General features: G+C 44.9%; 1 protein-coding gene and 1 non-coding gene across 2 annotated transcripts in view; both read right to left on the reverse strand.

Annotated features, from left to right (window-relative positions):
* ROCK1 (Rho associated coiled-coil containing protein kinase 1) overlaps positions 1–21995 on the reverse strand; it is a 1374854-nt gene that overhangs the window by 602231 nt on the left and 750628 nt on the right. The window contains exon 15 of the mRNA XM_069219991.1: positions 17225–17316. Coding sequence (XP_069076092.1) covers positions 17225–17316 — 92 coding nt within the window. The remainder of the gene's footprint in view (positions 1–17224; positions 17317–21995) is intronic.
* LOC138283104 (U6 spliceosomal RNA) lies at positions 6136–6242 on the reverse strand. The gene has a single exon (XR_011201069.1). It is a non-coding gene; the product is annotated as a U6 spliceosomal RNA (small nuclear RNA).

Raw genomic sequence — 21995 nt, forward strand, 5'->3', positions numbered from 1 at the left:
TGAATGGGCTGCTATTATACAAATTCCAGCCGTAGCCACTAAGGTCGTAGATATCCATAAAACACTCAGATGGAAATCTATATCTGATGGGAAGCACACTTAAGACATTAGACATTTTCAAAGAGCAGATTGAGTAAACCAGTGAACCTCCTGTACCAAAATCCAACCAACAAAGGCCAGAAGAAACAAATCTAGCCCCTCATTTATGATCAAAATCCTCGCAGTAAAATTCCCATGCTAAGAAACAGTATCAGGTTTACAAAAGAAGGAACTGCAGTTGATCCAGAATACAGTCGTACTTACCAGTTCATAGAACATGTTTATCGATGCCTAATGAGAAGTCTGTCTTAAAATCCGTAAGAGGTATGTGTGCCTCTGTGGTTGTGTGTCTGTGTTTGACATGGCAGTGGACCACCACAGGCTGAGTTATGAGCAAAAATGTTTTGTAAAGGGAATGCCCCGCAAAGCATTATGGGTCAAGTTTCCAAGTGCCACAAATATTGTAGTATGTTGACTGTAATGCTCAGAAAAGCACCTAGAGGACACCCCAATAAAAACAGGATTTCTAAGAAACATGGTCATGAAACCATATAGTTAGTCCCTAGAGGCCATAACCACATTAAAACTGAATTGTAGAAAATAATGCGGTGCAACCATATATTTAGCCCTTAGTGGGTTTAGTGCGTTACAAGTCTAGCAGGCTTACTACATTATTACAAACAAGACCCTTAAAACACAAACTGCTCTCAGCAGTAAAACAAAAGTTCAGCCAGGAGAGAGCTTAAAAAGACACTGAACAGTGGGAGGGGTTATTTTAGGGTCCACTAACCTAGTGTGGGGATCCAGAGTTGGGCTAGACAGAAAGAGTGCGTTGTGCTGAAGGTTCTGGTCTTGGTCCCATTGTTCTAGGACCACCACAGGCTGCAGTATGGGCCAAAATGTTTTGTAAAAGAATGCCTGCAAAGCATTATAAGGCGAGTTTCAGAGTGCTGCAAATCGTGTAGTATGTTGACTGTAATGCTCAGAACAGCTCCTAGAGGATACCACAATAAAGATAGCATTAACAAGAAACATGATCACCATGTAGTTAGCCCCTTGTGGGCATAAGCTCATGAGAACAGAATGGGGGAAAATAATGCAGTGGAAGCATATATTTAGCCCCTAGAGGGCGTAGGGCAGCACACATTTACAGGGCTAGCATGCCTACTGCAGTGATATTACAAACAAGGCCCTTAAAACACAAACTATTCTCAGCTGGAAAACAAAAGATACAGCCAAAAAGACACTGAATGGTGGGAGGGTTATTATTTTGGGGTCCCCACTACCCTAGTGTGGGGACCCAGAGATGACCTAGACCAAAATATTGTCTTGTGCTGAATCTTTTGGTGGTGGCCCCACTGTCCTAGGTCCACCACAGGCTGAGTTTTGGGCAAAAATGATTTGTAAAAGAATGCTTACAAAGCATTATGGGATGAGTATCCCGCTGTATCAGAAGAGCCGCTTTGAGGATTTGTGTGTTTTTTACACAAAGCATTTATCTATTACAGGTGTTTTTGTGAAAGCTACGGAGCATGAAGAGGAGAGCCAAAAGAAATGACTGATTAGGTAACAGTGTGAACAGCACTTCCATACTGCTGATGGAGTTCGTGTTGCTGTTTTGCACTGTGAGTGCCATAAAGCACTAAGGGGAGAGACAAAAGAAAAACATAGTTCACCCTCACTGAAATATATTGACAATTGTGCAATAATCCATGTAACATGGTCAGTCTGCAAGGCAGTAACAAAACCGCCTCAAGGCAGGACAATCGTTAAGCATTTACCAATGATATCAAGGGATTTTTGAAAGGCAAGCCCACGAACAAGTGAAAATGATGGGTGTGAGAGAAGTGTGGTTAAAAATCCACAGAATACTTACAACAGGTTAAAAAGCGCTTGCGGCGCTCAACCTAAAAAAAGATTTAGCAGAATTACTCTAAACGTTTCCCATAAGCAGCAATTTATTCAGGGACGTGACTGCTGGTTTGATGTAAATCCTTTCAGTAGTTTCAGAATTTATTACAGAATTTTTTTATCTATAGCATAAATATATATATCAATATTACCAAGTGGCGATTGCCACTGGTTAGTTATTGTTAGGTCAGCATTTCCTTAAGCAATGCTTTTTTTGCAGAGGGATTTCCTCATGCCCAAAAATAAAAAATAAATCCCTGGAGCTGGGTACCGTAATTAAGGAGAGGGTGGCACACAGTTCTCCCCCTCCCAGAGCTAAGCCCTGCCCCTGGGGCCCCCACCCCTCGGCTCCCAATACATCAAGGGGGGGTGGGTGGCTGCAGCCCCACCTCCCCAAGCCAATTGCTGCCTCCCTCACCCCAACCCCCAGGTCCCGGCTTTAACTTGAAAGGGGAGGAGGTCTTGCTGCCCCCAAACCACTTAAGTCCTGGGGGACCCTGACCCCCCAGGACCCAGCTCTACTAACTGTGTCCCAGGGAACAGACTCCCAGGGGACTGTTGCCCTGTCTGTAGGAGACGTGTCTGCTCTCACCCAGCGGAACCTGCACAAATCCCTCCCACCAGAAGGGAGCAGACATTTGTTTCCCTGTCTGCACTCTTACGGGCAAGGAAACGGATTGTTCCAGCCCAGTGGGAGCAAGCGCTAACAGCTGCTCCCTCCCGGCAGGACCAATGCAGGGTCCTGCAGCATGTAGAGAGTTATCTGGGGCCGCAAGAGCCTTAGCTCCCCCCCTGCAACCTCCAACATTATGTTTTGCGGGTGGCCCTTAGGGACCCTCTTACAAAAGAAAAGGCCCCCAGAGATGTGGCCCCTAAAGGCTCCGGGAGGGGGAGGACATGCCCCGCCTTACCAGGGTTGTGGCTGCCCTTGGGGTGTTGGAGGCAGGGCCTGGTCACCGCGAGGGGGATTGATTTACTTATGGTAATAAAATATTACTTTATGTTCTAAAAAAACAAACACCTAGAAATTAACTGAAAAAACGCAGTGACGTAATAGTTAAGAAAAAAACTGCAGTGACAACTTAAAGTTTTAAACTCAAACCACCACTGAAATTCACCTGTTATAGTTATCTCTAGTAACTAACTCGTGTCCTAAGGTATCTATAAAACGCACCCTCACCATGCAGAGCTAATTTCCTCACATTTTACATAATTCATGAGATGTTCTATGATAGCACTGATAGCATGACTGAAACATCTGAAACATCACTGATGACAAACAACACTGTGCATGGCAGGCGAGATCTTATGGCTACCTTAAAACACAAGTAGCGCCTTCGGTAGCGCCTTATCTGGTAGAGGCAAACTAGCAGCAGATTCCTTACCTTAGAATTCCCCCAGACACCAGATTGGATCTGGAAAATTTCTTCAGCAGTACTTCTGCGTGTTGGTAGAGGTCATCATGCACCTCTTGATCGACGTCATCCTCTGGATATGACCTCAACGGAGTCCATATAATCCCTTCCCTGATGTGCTGATGTCAGTTTCTTCTGTGACTAAAATACGTGCAACAACGTGGAGCCATTATAGAAACTGGTAATAGAATAGTATCGCAAGAGAGATAAATGTCATTTGATTTTACAACCACTACAATCAAAAGCACGGCAATAGAATGCCAAACAAGTGAGACTGAAGTAAGATAAACAGTTCGCAGAGTGGGAGGATGGGTGGGTCAGTAAGGAATATGCGGCTAGTCTATGTCTCTACCAGATAAGGCGTTACCGAAGGTAAGTAAGTTGCTCATCTGAAAGAGACAACTAGCCACAGATTCCTTACTTTCAAATGAGATACCAAAGCAATATCAACCCAGTAGCAGGGTCTGCAAACACATCCTACCCAAGTCTTGAAATAAACAACAGGTCTAGCTAAAGGAGTAGTAGACCAGACATGAGAGAGACAAAGGTGATAAGCCATCATCTCACTCGAAGAGAGTGGACGACCCACAAAATATTTAAAGAAAATATGAAACGACATGGGGGGGAAGAGCGTATGGCAATGAAAATGAACCAACTGGTAGAGAACAACAACAGGGAAAATAACATGAAGTGCTCCAAGTAGGAGCTGAAGGAGGTGGGGCAAAAGCACCCCAACAGTCACTGAGATGATAGGAATGGTACACCCATCAAGGGGTAACCCTAGAAGATATGAAAAAAAGGAAGTGAAGCATATATGCTGCTTCCACCAGGATGCATAGGGAAAACCTGTAAGAAGCAGGAAGCTTAACGCTGGAAGGGAGAGTAATTCAAAAGACAAAGTACATCTCCAGGAACACCCAAGGGGGAACCCTGAGGAGAAGTATTACACAACTGTGCGGCACAAACAGCCAGTCAACAAAAGACATGAAAGGGTTGCCATAACATGACATACAATGGGTAAATGAAGAGGTCAGGAAGATACATGCCCGGACACTCATACACAAAGACATGGATGTAAGGAGATGGATGTGTCCGTACATATGTTGTTTATAGAAATGCATAGGATCTGGTGAACAAAGATGCTCATATAAAAATAGAGACACACACCTATGAAGCAGAAATAATTCATAGGTATACATGCCTGTATATATAAACATATAGATAAACATAGAAAGAAAAGATTTGCTCAACAGCAACATCCCAGGAGAAAAAGGAAAGAGGGGAGAGATAGAGAGTACACCCCTCAAGAAAGAAAAGCCAGCCAAGTAGGAACCTTATTGCTAGCGGACTAAAAGTAGAGAGAGGTTGGTAGACCCACCTGCTGATAGAAACCAAAAGAAACCTTGTGGTACATGAAAAAGATCAACACAAGGTAGACAAATGCCACGTGAGAAGATGCCAACCTTAGAATGGGTAAAACAACGGCAATGACAATCTAGTAGACAGAAAAAGTTGCTGAAAAAGGACTGAAGGAAAAGTCGCAGAATCCCTGAGGGACAAACAGCATCTAAGAAAGTAATCCAATATGTGGACCAAAAAAATAAATATTCTGAAATATAAGGTATATTTGATTTCGACCCCCAGAATGGAGTTCGAACACTGGACCTGCAGAAGTCTGAAAGGCCAAATGTGAATGTCCATATCAGTGGACAACAGTTCTAAAAACAAAAACAATATGAGGTTAGGTGGGAGTAATTGTCCGACAGAAGGAAGAAAAAGGAGTACCTTCTTGCAGATGACATAGAAAGGGTGAGACAAATGCTAGGATTGGAATCCTACACATAAATTGCCTGAATATAGCAGTCAAAAAGATGACCGAGAACATGCACAAAAGGGAAAGGATCCGAGGAAGGGAAAAAACCCTAATGGGACAGGAACGTAATCAGGAACGCATATACAAACAGTTGATATCCCAGACCTACAAGGGCACGGAAACAGTACGTAGGCACATTAACAGCATGTAAAGAATAACCAAGTGTTGCTCCACTGGCAGGACAGAGCACTTCTCCTGGCTATGGAGTACACATGTGGAACTAGATATGTCCACTGAGCAATTGCTCAGTACCCACAAGGTAGAAATATATATATATATATATATATATATACACACACACACACACACACACACAAAATAAGGGCACTGCACACATGACTGGTCCGAATGGTCAGGAGGACGACGAAGATGACCATTTATTTTATGAAGAAGAAGAATGAATGTGGCACAATTCCAGAGAAGAGAATGTCTAGAAACAAATCAAAGGTTTTGAAAGTAGTGCCTTATAAGTGCGACAGATTATGCTCCCTACTTGCAGCATATAATAGCCAGAAGAGGGGTACTTGAAATCAAAGAGGTACCAACAGCTCCAACAGAAGCAGACCAAGGAAAAGAGCAGAAAAATATCTTCCACTGACCAATGGGAAAAGACATCTGTAAAGAACAGCAGAATTCTTATTGACACAATGAACTATACCACTCCCACAAGAAGCACTGAGCAAGTTTCCACTAGGGAACAGGTAAGTATAAAAGAACGGCGAAAAGCTTACACCAATTGCTTCGAACAGCAAGGACTGAAAACAACTCCAACATGAGGAAAAAACCCAGTCGAGAGCACAATCTCTTAGGTCACCCGCCTATCAGCAGAGTACAACAGAATTCCCCTCTTTTAGCAGTAGTAAACCCAACCAGGGTTAGAAGAACAGTGAAACTATAATGTGTATCTAACGCTTCACGAATTTGCTTGTCATCCTTGTGGAGAGATCATGCTAATCTTCTCTGCATCATCCCAGTTTTAGTATATGTGCTGCCAAAGAGAGCACTTGTAAATAGAAACACAACACCTTTAACGCAGGAGGACCACCTTGAGTGCAAGAACATGATAACAAGTAAAGCACCTGCAAGGAGCAGGACCACCACACCAGGTGTCACACTATAAACAAGAAGTGCACCACCATAAGGGTGGTACAAAAAAGCACAACAGGGGAAAATACAACTGCCAGTGAACAAAGGAGCCGAGTCAGAGACAGACTCTGAACCATGAAGAGGCCTTAAGACTGAGTATCTCTAAAGCGGTGTAGAGTAAGTATGCATGCTTAAAAAGGAGTTGCCATCAAAAGGCATATTAAGTAAAGATGCTTCCACAGCTTCTGAGAAATTCGAGGAATGCAACCATGCCCTTCATTGTAGCGCTACCGAAGAAGCCATAATCCTTCTAACAGAATCTGTGGTAACCATACCACACCTGATACTAAGCTTGGCAGCATGCTGACCATGCTATACAAAAGGTGTAGAGAGGATTTCTAGCCTCCTCAGGTAGAGAAGGCAAAATGCGACCTACTGAGTCCCACAAAACATGGGAGAAGCAAGCAAGGGCACAGAAAGTGTTTATTTAACGCAAGGAAGAGCTAAATAAGGCAAAGATTCATCTACCAGAAGCGTCCAGCTGTCTGGCCTCTCACTCTGCCGGAATAGGAGGAACCCGCGTAAGACTTTGCAGCTAAAGCAATTTGCACAACAAAGGTTTCAGTAGTCGCATGCCCACAGACGCAAGATAGATCCTCGGGCTGGGTTATGTATTTGTGAAATAGAGCGCTCCACAGGGTGGCCAAATACTGGTTGGGCACAAACCCTCAAGAGGCTATCATAAAGAGTCTCACAATAAGGAAGCACCAGCTCCAAAGAAAACTGGTCAGGATGTAAGACATCAATTAAAGGGTTCATGGACAATTAAAAAGTATGCAGTTCTAAGTGCAACATTTACGAAACACGTTTTACCTAGACCTAGGCGGAGTTCACAGTCAGACTGCGCGGAGTTAAAAAAAACAACAAAAAAAAAAAAAACCTGTGGAGTTCAGCAGAGGCGGAGTTCCGTGACCCGCAGAGTCCTGAATGTGCCCGATCTGGGAAGCGCTAAGTAGGCTCGGGACTGGTCAGCCAGGCCCAAACCTGCTTAGCGCTTCCAAGACTGGGCGCATTCAGAAGAGGGCCTTGGCAGTGAAAGCTGCAGTTTCAGGCCTCTTGTGCACCAGCCTGTAATGTGTACAGTGCACACAAGACAGGCTGGTGCATATGAGGCCTGAAACTGCAGCTTTCTTTCGCTGCCTATGGCCCTGGCCTGAATTCAGGCCAGGGCCGTGGGCAATGAAAGCTGCCAGGCTTTTTGTGCACCCACCTGCCCCATGTGCCATGCACACAAGACAGGACGGTGTGCAAGAGGTCTGAAACGACAGCTTTGTCTGCCTATGGCCCTAGCCTGAAATCAGGCTAGGGCCATGGACAGCAAAAGCTGCTGTTTCAGTCCTTGTTTGTGCACCAGTGTATCTGGGTATTCCCAGGTTTCCTCCTCTCCGACGAGTCCTCAGCACAGCTGCCTTCCTCATCTGCTCCAGTTAAGTCCAGTTATGGGCTGCACAGCGCAAGCGCAGACTGTCTTCGCTTGCTCTGTGCAGCCCATACTGGGCTGCAGCGCGCACCGGGTGAATTCCGCTCTGCTGGCAGGAGTTTTTTGGACAACCCTGTGATTCAAGCTGAGTGTGGACATCCAAAAACTCAATTTGCTCAGTCAGCAGAGCTAGCACCCTGCACACCCCTATTTTTATCATGCCTGCTAGTGCAAAACTTGTCCCTGAGCCAACCCAGGGGATGACAGGAGGCTGGAAGCTGAGGAGTACTCCAAGCCACTAGGATTACCCAAGTCCAATAAGCAATCCGATGGTGAAAGAGCAATGGTGTCATAAATTGGAGGCTGACAATCCAAAGCGTGACCCTCCGATTGAGGAACTGGAGGTTGGGCCCCAGAAGAGACAGGGCAAGAATCCGAGACAGCCGACTCCATCGGCACCACCCTCGGAGTCGGGGTGAACGTCAACCGATATCAAAAGGGTAAGAGTTCAACATCAGAAGGTTTGTCATTTGACTCCGGAGAGCCAATCAGGGCATCAAGACAAGTGAAGGGTACCACCATCACCTGAGGCAGCAAGTAAGAACTTGGCGCCGATAATAGAGCCAGTAGAGAAGAATTAGGCATGGAAGGTGGAAGCCATAGGAGACCGTGCGCTGAAGAGGACTTTGATGCCTACGGGCGTCCTGGGAAGACAGCAACAACCGCGCCGCCAGGAGTTTCAACTTCCGCTCCTCAAAGCTATAGGCCTGAACTGTAGACAGGCACCACTACAACACCAAAGATTGCAACGCCTAAGCACCACACAGAGAAAGAATGGGGATCCAGTTGAAAAAGGGAGGCCAATAAACAGCCAGAGGAACTGTTTCTCCGGATTCACGTTGCAGCACACAAAAAAAAGAAACTGATGCCAGTGCACCCGAGGAGGTACTGTATGGACTCTGTCGACATCCTATTCGGTGAACGATGTCGATACGGAGTCTCACTATGGCCTCGACCAACGCACAGGGGTACTGCCGAAAAGTTTTTCTGGGTCTCGTATTGCGTCTGGAGATAATTCTAGGGTAAGGAATCTACGGCTAGTTGTCTCCATCAGATAATTTGAGTCAGTGTAACTGTCTTGAATGCGTTCCAGAAACCTGCAGGTGACGCCATAGTTTCTGAGCTCATCTCAAAGTACTATGGTGTAGCTTCAGTTAGGGTCTCTCTAACCTCTTGTTTTTTGAGCAACAAGGAGATCCTTCACCAGTAAAAGGTCATATAACATGGCTTTCCACTGAATTGTAATGAAATAGGGCATGATCTGAGAGGCCTGTAGCTTGAAGATCGATACCACTTATGCAGGGCAGGTCAGAGGAGGGGGTCAAAAAGTAGTAGATAAAAGAACTGAGGGGCACTTAAGAAGAATGTATAGCCCTCTTCTCAAGGGTGTTAGCACCAGCAAACTTCACTAAGGCCCATGCTGCCCAGGAAACCAGGTGGTGGCCAATGAAGTTGCTACTAATGGTGGGCAAATCTATCCATTGTATGGTCAACCCATTCAAGACACTACTTATGATTTTCATTCCCAGCAGTAACTCAAGGAGGACAGAATCAATCATTAAAGTACTAGTTACTTACCTTCGGTAACAAAATATCTGGTGGAGACATTCTAGTTGCAGATTCTTTACCTTTGAATTTCCCCAGACATCAGACCGGATCCGGAGATTTTTCTTCGAGCAGTACCTCTGCATGCCATCAGGTGGCGTCTGTCGACTCCGCGGGCGTTGTTGAGGTTGTGCTCAACGTGATGACAATGCGCTCTTATATAGGTGCCACCCCGGCACGCTGACGCCAGTTTCTTTTCACGACTTTCCTCATCAGTAGCGCGGAGCCATGAAGAACACAGCGTGTTGCGTCAAAACTAGGGCCCTTAAGGGAAAGTTCCTGTCCCTCAAGATCAGTTCACAGTGCGGGAGGATGGGGGGGGGGTTGGTAAGGAATCTGCAAATAGAATATGTCTCTACCAGATATTTTGTTACCAAAGGTAAGTAACTGCTACATCTGACAGCGACTTCTAGTTGCAGATTCCTTACCTTTGAATAGATACCCGAGCAACACCATCCCCATTGGTAGGTCTGCAAAGCAAGATCACACCAAAAAGGCCTTGAGGACCGAATGGCCAAAGTAGCCGCCCCTTCGGACCCGATTATCTAGGCAGTAGTGCTTGGTAAAAGTGTGCAGAGATGCCCACGTTGATGCCTGACAAATATCCAGGACTGGAACGCCCTGTGCTAGAGCTGTGGTAGCAGCAGTAGTTCTGATGGAGTGAGCTTGCAAACCTTCAGAAGATTGCTTCTTAGCCAGAGAATAGCACATTTTTTATGCATAAGAGTACCAATCTTGAAATGGTCCTCTTCTGCACCACCTTCCCCTTCTTTGCACCCACATATCCCACAAAGAGTTTATCGTCCACCCGGATGTCTTTTGTACGATCAAAATAGAACGCCAACGCTATTTTTGGGTGCAGACGGTGGAGTCTCTCTTCTTCATGAGAGGGATATGGGGGTGCATAAAAGGTAGGCAAGGTGATGGACTGCCCAACATGGAAGGGTGTCACTACCTTAGGTAGTGAGGAAACCCTCGTGCGAAGCACCACCTTGTCAGGATGTATGGCAAAAAAAGGTGTCTTAGATGACAGAGCCTGGAGTTCACTAACTCTGCGGGCAGAAGTAATTGCAAGTAAAAAGACAGTCTTTAAAGTTAAGAGCCTTAGAGGACAGTTGTGAAGCGGTACAAACGGGTACACATAAGATAACTTAAGACTAGGTTGAGATCCCATTGGGGCATGATGAATGGGACAGGAGGAAAGCGATGCGTAATGCCTTTAAGAAACCTTCCAAATATGGGAGATTTAAATAAGGAAAGTTGATCAGGTAACCTCAAGAAATCAGAGATAGCAGAGACACATCCCTTATGAGTGCCCAAGGTGGAACCCAGCCGGGAAAGGGAAAGAATAAAGAGAGGAACTTTAGAAAGAGGTGCAGATAGAGGATCAACAGAATTGTCAATGCACCATGCCACAAATTTCTTCCAACGACAGGCGTATACAGTTTTGGTTGAGGGATGCCTGGCTGCCAAGATAACCTCACAGAGTTCGGGTGGCAAGTCAAAAGATGTCAACCGGGCCTACCAGGTGTTGAACCACCAGGGAAATGCCCTGATGTTCCAGCCAAGTCCAGAGGCGAAGGGCCTCTTGACAAAGGGTCCACGACCCCACTCCGCTTTATTTGTTGCAATACAACATGGCAGTGGTGTTGTTTGTGAACACCTGCACTGCGTTCCCCTTGAGGGAGAGAAGATATGCTTTCAATGCTAGTTAAATCACTCGGAGCTCCAGATGATTGATATGGAGCCCGGTTTCCACCAGAGACCAGATGCCTCTGATCTCTGCCTCTCCCATGTGGCTACCCCATCCCAGGAGTGACGCATCTATCACAACCGTAAGATCTGGTTGGGGAAAGGAGAGGGATCTGCCCTTGACCCAATCCTGATTCGTTAACCACCACTGCAGGTCTCTCGCAGTTCCTTCCAAGATCTGGACCTTGACGGAGAAATCCCCCTGATACTGTGCCCACTTGAACTTCAGGTCCCACTGCAGAGCCTAAATATGGCATCTGCCATTTTGAACCAGCAGGATGCAGGAGGCCATAAGGCCATTCTCACCAAAATCCAGGACAGAGGCTGAAACATCGGTATCATAGCCCGAATATCCTGGACTCGCTTTTCGGGAGGATATGCCCGAAACTGCAATGTATCCAGAACAGCTCCGATGAAAGGGAGTATCTGAGAAGGCGTCAGGTTTGACTTGGGCATGTTGATAGTGAACCCCAGTGAATGCAAAAGGTACGCCGTAGTCTGGAGGTGGGAGACGACTGTCTGGGGTGAGTTCGCCTTAAACAGCCAATCGTCGAGGTAAGGGAAGACTGGGACCCCTAAATTCCGCTGAAGAGCTGCCACCACTACCATCACCTTCGTGAACACCTGAGGGGCACTGGAAAGGCCAAGGGAGAGCACAGTAAATTGAAAGTGCTCGTGACCTACCACGAATCGTAGGTAATGTCTGTGGGCCGGCAAGACGAGAATGTGGAAGTATGCGTCTTGCAATTCCAACGCTACCATCCAGTCTCCGGTATCCAGGATAGACAGGACCTGAGCCAATGTCAACATTTTGAACTTCTCATTTTTTAAGAAGAGATTGAGAGACCGAAGACCTAATATAGGTCAAAGACCTTTGTCCTTTTTCTAGACCAGAAAATAGCAGGAATACAACCACAACCTATTTCTGGCCACGGAACCCTCTCTATAGCTCCTTTGGCCAAAAGGGCTCGGACTTCCTCGCGGAGAAGCGCCATATGATTCTCCGATATCTGATTGTATGAAGGTGGCATGGCTGAAGGAGATGTCTTGAAGGGGAGGGAGTTGCCCCTTCGGACAATTTGGAGGACCCACCTGTCCGAGGTAATGGATTGCCATTGGGGCAGGTGATGGCGTATTCTGCCACCTACTGGCTCCTGATGTACCGGCGGACTAGGAAGGCTTGGAGGCTGAAGAAGGGGCGGGGGTGGACTGGGCGATCCGCTGGCTCCCTGATCCCCGGGAACGTGGGATCCCGCGGCTGTGGCCGCGCAGGGGCTGTACAGCATACGCGGTTCGGTGGCCAGGGGTAAAAGGACACGGCTGGGTGCCCCTTCAGTAGCCACGAAAGCGGACTGCTGGGGCCTAAGTGCGGGTGCGAGGCCAAGGGACCGGGCCGTGGCTCGGGAATCTTTAAAGCACTCGAGCTTGTCAGCTGAAGAGAGGTGTGCCATCAAAGGGCATGTCCATCAAGGATTGCTGGACATCCCCTGAAAAGCCAGATGTTCTCAGACTGGCATGGCGTCTCAATGCCACCGTCGATGCAACCGATCTGCCCAGAGAGTCAGTCGTATCCAGTCTACAATGAATCATGAACTTAGCTGCATCCCTCCCATCTGTTACAGCTTGGGAAAGGACAGTCCGGGCCTCCTCTGGAACTGCAGGCGGCATTTGCGCGACCGTATCCCAGAGAGTATAGGAATAGCGGCCCAAAAGGTATGCGGTGTTCACGGACCACAGCCCTAGACTGTTGGAAGAAAACAACTTCTGCCCCAAATTATCCAGTCTGATTCCCTATCCGGGGGGTGCGGCAGGGAATGCGCCAGATGAAAAAGAAGCCTGGATGACAAGGCTCTCAGGCGTGGGGTGTTGGGTCAGGAATTTTGGGTCTGACGTCGCAGGCCGATGGGAAATCGTCCTCTTCACAGGAGCCCCTGTGCTGGGTCTGGACCAAGTACCCAAAAGGACGTCTGTCAGTGATCCATTAAAGGGTAGAACAGGCTCGGAAGATGAAGACCCTGGCTGAAGCACATTGGTTAGGAAATTAGGCCTAACCTCCACAGAAGATAGCTCGAGGTCCAGGACCTCAGCTGCCCTTCTCACCACCATAGAATAAGAAGCACCCTCCTCCGTAGCCACGCTAGGAGGAGAGAGCATACCAGTGTCATGGGAGATGTCTAGACCACTGGCATGAGCCAAATGCTGCACCCAGTCCATTTGGGGGTCAAGCTGGTTTTCTAAAGGGTCCAGCATCCCCTCTATACTCTCCCCATATCCATAGCCACAAGAATAAGGGTCTGGATCAACCCTGGGCCCAGGAGAGCCCATAGAGAACGGAATCAGTGTCGATCGACGTCATTCTGTCTCCGGGTATGAGGATGGGATTGACGTCGATTGGGGGCCCAACCAACGTCGGGAGCATCGACGTCTGACTCGATGCCAGGGAAGGTCGCCGTGGCACGACCGGGATCAGGACGGATCCGCGATTGGATCTGGAGGGGCCCTCCGGAGCCGTGGCCGAAACAGACGGCTTTGAAACCGAGGGGACACCAACTGACTCACCTGTGCGCGATAGGTGGGTCAGACCGCCCAAAAATGAGGCGCATGGACTCATAAAATTCCTTAAGTTGGGCAGGGGTGGCGCTGGATCCCAGGAAGCAGGGGAAACGCAGAGCCGACCCAGGAGGCGGCTCCATTGACAGAGGCCTAGAGCGTCGACACTCTTCCCGCGTCGTGTCATCCGAGCGATGGGGTGAAGTCGAAGAACGCTTTTTGGAATTCAAGGTATTCTTTGAGGCAGCATAAGTTATGTACTAGTGTGTTGTAACATCTGGTCTGCGCCATGTGACAGCAAAGTGTAACAGGGGGACATAAGTGATGTGCTTAGGCCCAACAACATGTAAGAAAATTCATGTTCATAAATCTACTTGTCCCTTTGGTGCCTTGTAGAACGGCAACAAATTATGGAAGCAATTTCATTACATAGGAGCTCTGATAAAAGCCTCTCTGATTATGCAGTGCTAATACTATAATAGGGCTTGAATACTAACAATTTCCTTATTTACACACCTTTCTGCAGATCTACATACTGGAGCTGGAGGCAGCAGTAAGCAGTAGCTTCAGGGTTGGAATTCCTTTGAGCCTGTGCAAACATACTTATGTGCATGTTTTAAGGATTTTTACCAGCTTTTATTTTATCTTTTCCTATACTGAGAAAGGTTGGAAATTTACTCCTGAGAAGGGCAGAAGTAGAAGTTCTCACAGGGTTAGGAAAAAAGTGGTTGGAAGGAAAATGAACTTATAAATGGTGAATAGCTTTTAGTTTGAGCAAACCTACAGATGTATATTTGCTCGTGCTAAAATACAGTTCACAAATATTTTCTCAGAGTACAAATTCCTGGTCTACTTCTGTAAATTCTTGAGAATTCATGAAAGCCATAATCCTACACTAATGTAAAGACATATACCATGGGTGCACTTTTGTGATTTTAAGAATTGGGCCCAAATTAGGTCTGGCGTTAACCAAGACCTTTCTAGTCTAAATTCTATTTCTCTAACTATCGGCTGGCTTCATTGAGAGGTACAGCATTCTGCTCTTTCACGAGGAACCTACTGGCACACAAAGTAGTTTTGTCAGTGTCAGGAACTACTGTAGCAATGTGTGCTTTTCGAGACCAAAAATTATTTTTGATTTTTGCCCGTATTCGATACAATGGTGAGAGCCTGGCACTCCCACAACAATAATGTTTTACAAAACCTATGTCAAAACAAGACACATGGGCAAAACCAAAAGACTGACCACCCATTTTGGATTAGTTGGATTTGCCAAGGATTGTTTATTTTCAAGTTCCCCATTATGTTGTTGAAACTGGTTACACTAATTTTCTATTATGAATATTTCTATTATGAATACTAGTATGCATCAACACATCTCACTAAACGATGCTTCAAAGAAATGGTACCTTAAATTTCACAGTAATTTAGCAAAACATTTTTTCCTAGTTGCATTGTTTTTGTGAGCATTTTATTTTGAAAGCAAAGAACCATCAGTCCTGCTTATAAGCTTCTGCAAACATCTGCATCTAATCAGAAAGCATTCTGGAAGCATTATATGTAGCCTCATATTGTAATACTTTTCAAACGTGTGTGCAATTTTTTTTTATTGAAACCACTAAGTTGTGCAGTCCAAGCTTAAAACATTTATTTACAGCGCTCACCTTTATTATAAAGGCTCTGCATTAATGAACCATAAATACAAGTTCAAACAGCATTTACACAGTTCTCCTTCCCTGTAAACTGTCAGCCAAAGGGTTTGTGCTGCAGGGGGTTGTGCCTACTTGTCCCACGGACAAAATAAATATGAAAACATTTTGTATTTGACCCCAAACAATATGTCCTGGGTGTTGAACTATAGGAATCCCACCCTTTATGTTAAGAGTGAAATCCATTATTCTACAGCATAACTCTCACCTTACCAAGCACAGTCCACCACAAAATCAATTTAATAAACTGTGTACATATCTACATTATTACTCAACTTCAAATGTCTTAGGCACAGAAGAATGACCCAAGAATTATCCTGAAGCTCAAATCTCCTTGTACCACAAGCTTTCATCACTAGACAAACTAGATAAAACCACAGTACTGAAAATCCACCTAATATATGTCACTACATCATTAACACTTGTGCTGCTTGCTCCACCTTCCTGATTGGTTAGGATGGCCAGCGGCAACATACTATGTCAGTGGTTCCCAAACTGTGCGCCGCGGCTCCTTGGTGCGCCGTCAAAATTAGCCAGGGGCGCCGCACACAGTCTGGAAACCACTCGGAGGTGCTTTTAATCGGTAGCTTTTCACCGTGGTTTTGGAAACAAAACCCCCTGCATTAATTATTGTGACCAGCGGAGGGCGCCAGAGTACCATTAATAATATCCCTATGACAAAAGAAAAGAAATAATTTAAAATAAATGGTTTTCAGGAACCTGAACTAGAGAATTAAGAAGTCAAACTGTAAATAGTGTAGGTACAGGTACAGGCTGGGATTACGTTCCCCCACCCGCCAAAAAAAAGTAACATAATGGGGAGCCGTGGCCAACACGGCCAATAGGTCAAAGGAGCCGGGGATCGAAAAAGTTTGGGAACCACTGTACTATGTGAATATGAAACTCTGCGTATTTGATACTGCTGATCGTATAAAGTGATATCTGTTTAACTGGTCACTTCAAAACTTAGAATTAAACATTGGGAAGCCACATAAGGCAAGTGTCTTGAAAATTACCAAGAAGCGCAGGAAAATGAAACCTTTAACAGCTTTAAAAAACAATGAAAAAAAGAACGAAAGTGAAATTATGTAAATGAAAAAAATTACAACATTAGAAATAAAAGCCAGGAAATACAAGAGCAAGGGAATATTATCAAGGTTTCTAGGGCAAACAGATGATCATAGCTTCAGATGTGGAGGGAAGGTCTGTTGCAATGGACTTGAGTGTCTTGTCTGCGGAAATAGACTTCTCTCCATACAACCAGTGCTAGTCTGCCCCAATTATTAGGAGTAGAATATGCCCATATGTATATTGGCACTCATATTTATTATCCTTTTACAGTTTAGATAATTGTTTAAATATATAAAACATTCTTAACTGATAAAACATAATGCCAAATCAATCTGCTGTAATAAATGGACACTTGAAGATCAGGTACTTATCTTTAAATCCCCATAATAATTTCTGTGCACACATAAATGTCACAAGAGGAATCAAATCAAATCTAAACTCAGACAACATAAATACAGCTGCGTTTATTACATTAGCTGTGTGTCACTTTCTCCATATGCTACAAAGCGTTCCAAAATGTTTTTTTCTCAGTGATATTTTCTTTTGTAAACTGCTCCCATGTTAAAATAACCAAAAGGACATGGATATATCAAGTAGTTTTATAACATTTGAATAGTTTTAAAGATAAATGCAGTCCAAAATTTATAGAGTTAAGATAGACAAAATGACTTACTTGCTTTTGCAACTGAATTATCTTCTCATTTGTAATTTGCGAATTCTGACTCCTTTTTTTAAAGTCCTCTAATTGTTCTTTTAATGTTGAAACTGTAGAGAGGAACAAGGTTTTCAGAGGAGGAAATCATATTTTACCGACATGACACATACAAATAATTACTCTAATAGCAGTTCACAACAATGGACAACATTCTATTTTTTATTGTTATGGAAAATATTAGTTTACCAAGTTGATATTTAAAATTTTGAAAATAGTTCTAAATCAGGCTTGCTGGTCCAAAAGTAAAAAAAAAAAAGCTTTTAATATTCCTAGCTCTTGTTCTCCTTATAAATGTGGGAGCCAAACCCCAATAAAATTTACCTGAACTTCAAGGTTTGATCACGCTGGTTTTTACCAAAATAATTCAGCTCCTCTGTCTCCAGTTGATCTAGCGGTTAGACTACACTCCTCAACAGGAAAGCACAATTTAGCAGAGAGAAACAGTGGTTCATAGATATTTGCACAGCTACATAAACTAACTGTTCCAGCAGACGTCCTTGAAAATGATACTTTAGGTACACAATGGAAGATTTATTGACTATACTTGCTTTCTGACAACATTGTACATTGCTAATTCATTTACGTCATTCACTTGATGCTCGGCGGAAATGAAGGGAGAGATGGTATGCAGTGGGACACCGAACGGGAGGGTGAACGAGGAGAAGTAAGTTTAACAGAACACCAGAAACTACATCCAGATTAAAAATAATGGCACTGTGCACAGAAATGTGACATGACTATTCATAACATTATTTTTAAATATAAGTGACCTAGGAAAGTTGTTCCAAGAGCAACATCATTAATAAATTGATAACAAATTTATGAATCATTAAAACACCAATTATAAGAAATACTTTACACATGCTAATTGCACATTTTGTTTATTTTCAAAAATGCTAAACAGCTCCCTCCTCAGCTTATTTTAATAATCACTGAAAACACTCATTAATAACTTCAATAATCAGCCATTAGTCTTTTGAATTATTCACCTTCTAAGTTGAACATACTCCATCTGCTTTCTTTGTTATATATTCCGTCTCGATAATCATCTAGCTCAGATTAGTCCTCTGATCTTTCCTTTACTGACTTTTGTATTATCTTGTTTTTCTGCTCTCTTATTAGAATATGCTTTCATATTACACTTTATTCGTTTTAAAAAAAACAGCAAAGAAATTAAACAAATCAATTCATTATCATTCGTGTTAGATCAGCTTGGAGAACTCCATAATCACCACTATCTAGCCACTCACCTACTTTCTGAAAGTCACTCTGTATCTCCTTTATCCAATATTTTACAGCTTCCCAGACACCTGGCTCTAATAATGACGAAATCCCATGTCAGATTAATTATGTTATTCATTTATGAGTCAATCACTCCACTATATACAGGAACACCACTACTTTGCCCCAATTTAGTTTAAAAATGTCCCCCTTCTTTCGCTAAAATAATGTCTAATATAAAGCAATTTTGCATCACCACTGCTCTAACTGCCAACATCTCTACATTCACCAGCCTAAAGGATCCTGCTATATCCATGGAACGTCCATCCACAAAACAAGACAAACGTCTAATCTTCAGATCATTCAGAGCTAGTCCCATAGGAGGAATAGTAGACCTCAATATGTCCAAAACCACTTGCCCAAAACTTCTTTTCATTCTTCTCAAATTGTGCTCCTCCTTCAATTCTTTTACATGATGGACTCTAGGAAAGACTATAGCAGTCTTCTCACAAACATACCACTTTTATACCTCCTTCATTATATTCCATCATAAAATCAGACTTCCTTACTTAGAAAACATGAATAAACAGCATCAAGATTAGTTTCAGTTTTGATCTGTATATTCTTTTAAATATTTACCATATCTTTTTATCATTTTCACTAATGAATATATTCTCCTGTGTTACATTAAAATCAGTCAGCTATGGCAAAAGAAAGTCCTCATAAGTGAAGGTAGCTACAAACACATTACAGGAGAGTGAGTAAGAAAGCTCCAGTTGTTCACAGGTTACCCCTTCCCCAGCCTACTTAGATAGAAAAGTGTACACTAAACATTTTTCATCTTTCATAACCTTAGTCTACTCTTTGACCTTTTTTTGTGCTCAGGTTACCTCTAAAGCCACTACCTAAATGCTGTTCATGTACTAGTATCCCAGGAGTCTGGGGGATATCATTAGGGCCAGTCATACAATCAATATAATTATACGTAGACGATGCAATACTATACACAAAATATCTCAGAATCTTACGGGGGAGAATAGGTTTTCCCTGGCCGAGTCCCTTTCAGGCCTTTGAATTAACTGTGCTAAATCATATGCTTTCTCATTTGAGGAAAACACAATTGCAGAGACATTGCCTTTCAGAGAGGAGGAAATACCTGTGGTGCCTACCACTTTCTGATATTTGGGAATAAAGATTTATGGAACACCATTGTATTTGCTGGACGGAAAGGTGCAGAGAGTGATAAACTCCCTTAGATCTCGGATGTGTTTCTGGATCACACTTCTGCTCTCTGTGACGGGTCTAGCACTGGCTAAGATGGTGATGCTACTGAGTTTTGTTTACTACTTTGTGAACTTGGCGCTATCAATCAATCACAGTTTTTATAGAGTGCGGTTAATCACCCGTGAGGGTCTCAAGGCACTGGGGGGGGGGGGGAGGAGGGGGCGGAGAGTGGGTTCAGTCAAAGAGTCAGGTCGTGAGGTCCTTCTTGAATTGAGGTAGTGAGGGCGATTGCCTGAGGTGCAGCAGAAGAGTGTTCCGGGTTTTTGAGGTGAGGTAGGAGAAGGATCTTCCTGCAGCTGAGTTCTTGTGTGTCCTTGTGGTAGTGAAGAGGTCCAGTTGGGTGGATCAGATGTGTCTGGTGGGCATGTGGAAGGTCAGACGGTGGTTGAGGTATGTGGGTTCACTGTTGTGAAGGGCCTTGAATGTATGCATGAAAGTGATTATTTTGTTGATTGGGAGCCAGTGAAGGTCCCTCAGGTGACCGGAGATGTAACTGCGGCAGAGGATGTCCAAGTTCAGTCTAGCCAAGGTGTTCTGGATTCTCTGCAGTTTCTTTTGGAGTGTCTGAATGGTGTCGTCATATAGTGCATTGCTCTAGTCTAATTTTCTGGTGAAAAGCACTTGGGTGACTGTTCTCCGGGACTCAATCGGGTTCCATTTGAAGGTCTTTCGGAGCAAGGGAATTGTGTTGAAAGACAAGGAAGAGACAGTGTTGACTTGGCGGTTCACTGAGAGCGAGGAGTCAAGGATGATGCAAAGGTTGCATGCGTGGTCGGTAGGTGTGGGGGGAGTTCGCAGCGCTGAGGGCCATCAAGCGTCATCTGAGACATAGGAGGTGGAGCCCAGGATGAGGACCTCGGGCTTGTCGGAGTTGAGTTTCAAGCAGCTGTCCTTCATCCATTCAGCGACTGCTGTCATTCCGTTGTAGAAGTTGCTTTTTGCAGAAGTGGGCTTGTTGGTGAAGGAGAGGATCAGTTGGGTACCATCAGCGTAGGAGACAATGTTGAGTCTGTGGTTTCTTACGATGTCAGCGAGCAGGGCCATATAGATGTTGAAGAGGGTGGGGTTCAGAGAGGAGCCCTGAGGAACTCCACAGCTGACTTCTGTCGGTTGTGTGGAGAACAGTGGGATCCTGACTCTCTGGGTTAGACCAGGGAGGAAGGAGCTGATCCAGTCTGTGGATACCGGTGTCGTGGAGTCTAGTGCAGAGGATGTCATGGGAGACTGTGTCGAAGGTGGCGGAGAGGTCCAGGAGAATGAGGGCTGTGGTTTCGCCTTAGTTGTGGAGAGTGCAAATGTCAGCCGTTGCGGTTAGGAGGCGGTTTCGGTGCTGTGGTTGCTTTTGAGGCCTTGAATGGGAGGAGTCCAGCGTTTAGGCAAACTCAATGGAGCAGTTGATGGTGCAGCATAGTGCGGAGGTAATGGTAGTGCCAGCTCGGTTGAAGATGTGGTGGTAGCATAGGTCTAAGGGGGCACCAGGGTAGAAGGTTTTCATGATCATCAGGGTGTCAGTGGAGAGAGTGGTCCAGTTGTACAGTGTTGGATGGGAAGTGGATTCTTTGGGTGCAGTGGTTGCAGGTGTGGTGGGGAGGTTCTTGGGAGGCAAAGTTGTCGAAGATGTCAAATATCTTACGGTGGAAGAAAGTAGCAAGGGTGACCCAGAGGTCTTAGGAAAAGGGATGTCTGTGGAGTTTGTGCAGGGTTTGGTGAATTCTTTGGTCACGGTGAAGTTTTCTGTTGTTGTGTGCATTGGCGTTAATCCATTCCTGAATGCCCTTTTTCTTTGTGGTTCTGATAAGATGGTGGTGTGTGGTGATGGCCGTTTTGAAGCCTGCATGGTTGGCTGGGGTCTTGCTGCTCCACCATCTTTTCTCAAGGCGTCTGCTGGTGCCCTTGAACTCTTGGAGGGCGGGGGAGAACAAGCTGGCTTTCTTCTTGATGGGTTGCTTGTCAGAGGGTTTCTTGAGGGGGGCCAGAATGTTGGCATAGTCAGAGGCATTGGTGGAGGTGATGACTTGGCATCCGTGGTGGCTGCCGGTGGTGTTTGGTGGAGGGCAGTGGCAAGATGGTCTTCGGTGACCTAGTTCCAGCTCATTCGTGGATGGCCGTGGGCACAGTGGTGTTCGGTGGGTTTGGTGAAGGAGAAGTAAGATGCAGTGGTGGTCAGTCCTGTGCAGTTTGGAAATGCGGGTGACACAGGTCTCTGTTAGCGGAAAAGACTGGC

The sequence above is a fragment of the Pleurodeles waltl genome, chromosome 2_2 (genome assembly GCF_031143425.1).
Source record: "Pleurodeles waltl isolate 20211129_DDA chromosome 2_2, aPleWal1.hap1.20221129, whole genome shotgun sequence".
Classification (NCBI taxonomy): Eukaryota; Metazoa; Chordata; class Amphibia; order Caudata; family Salamandridae; genus Pleurodeles; species Pleurodeles waltl.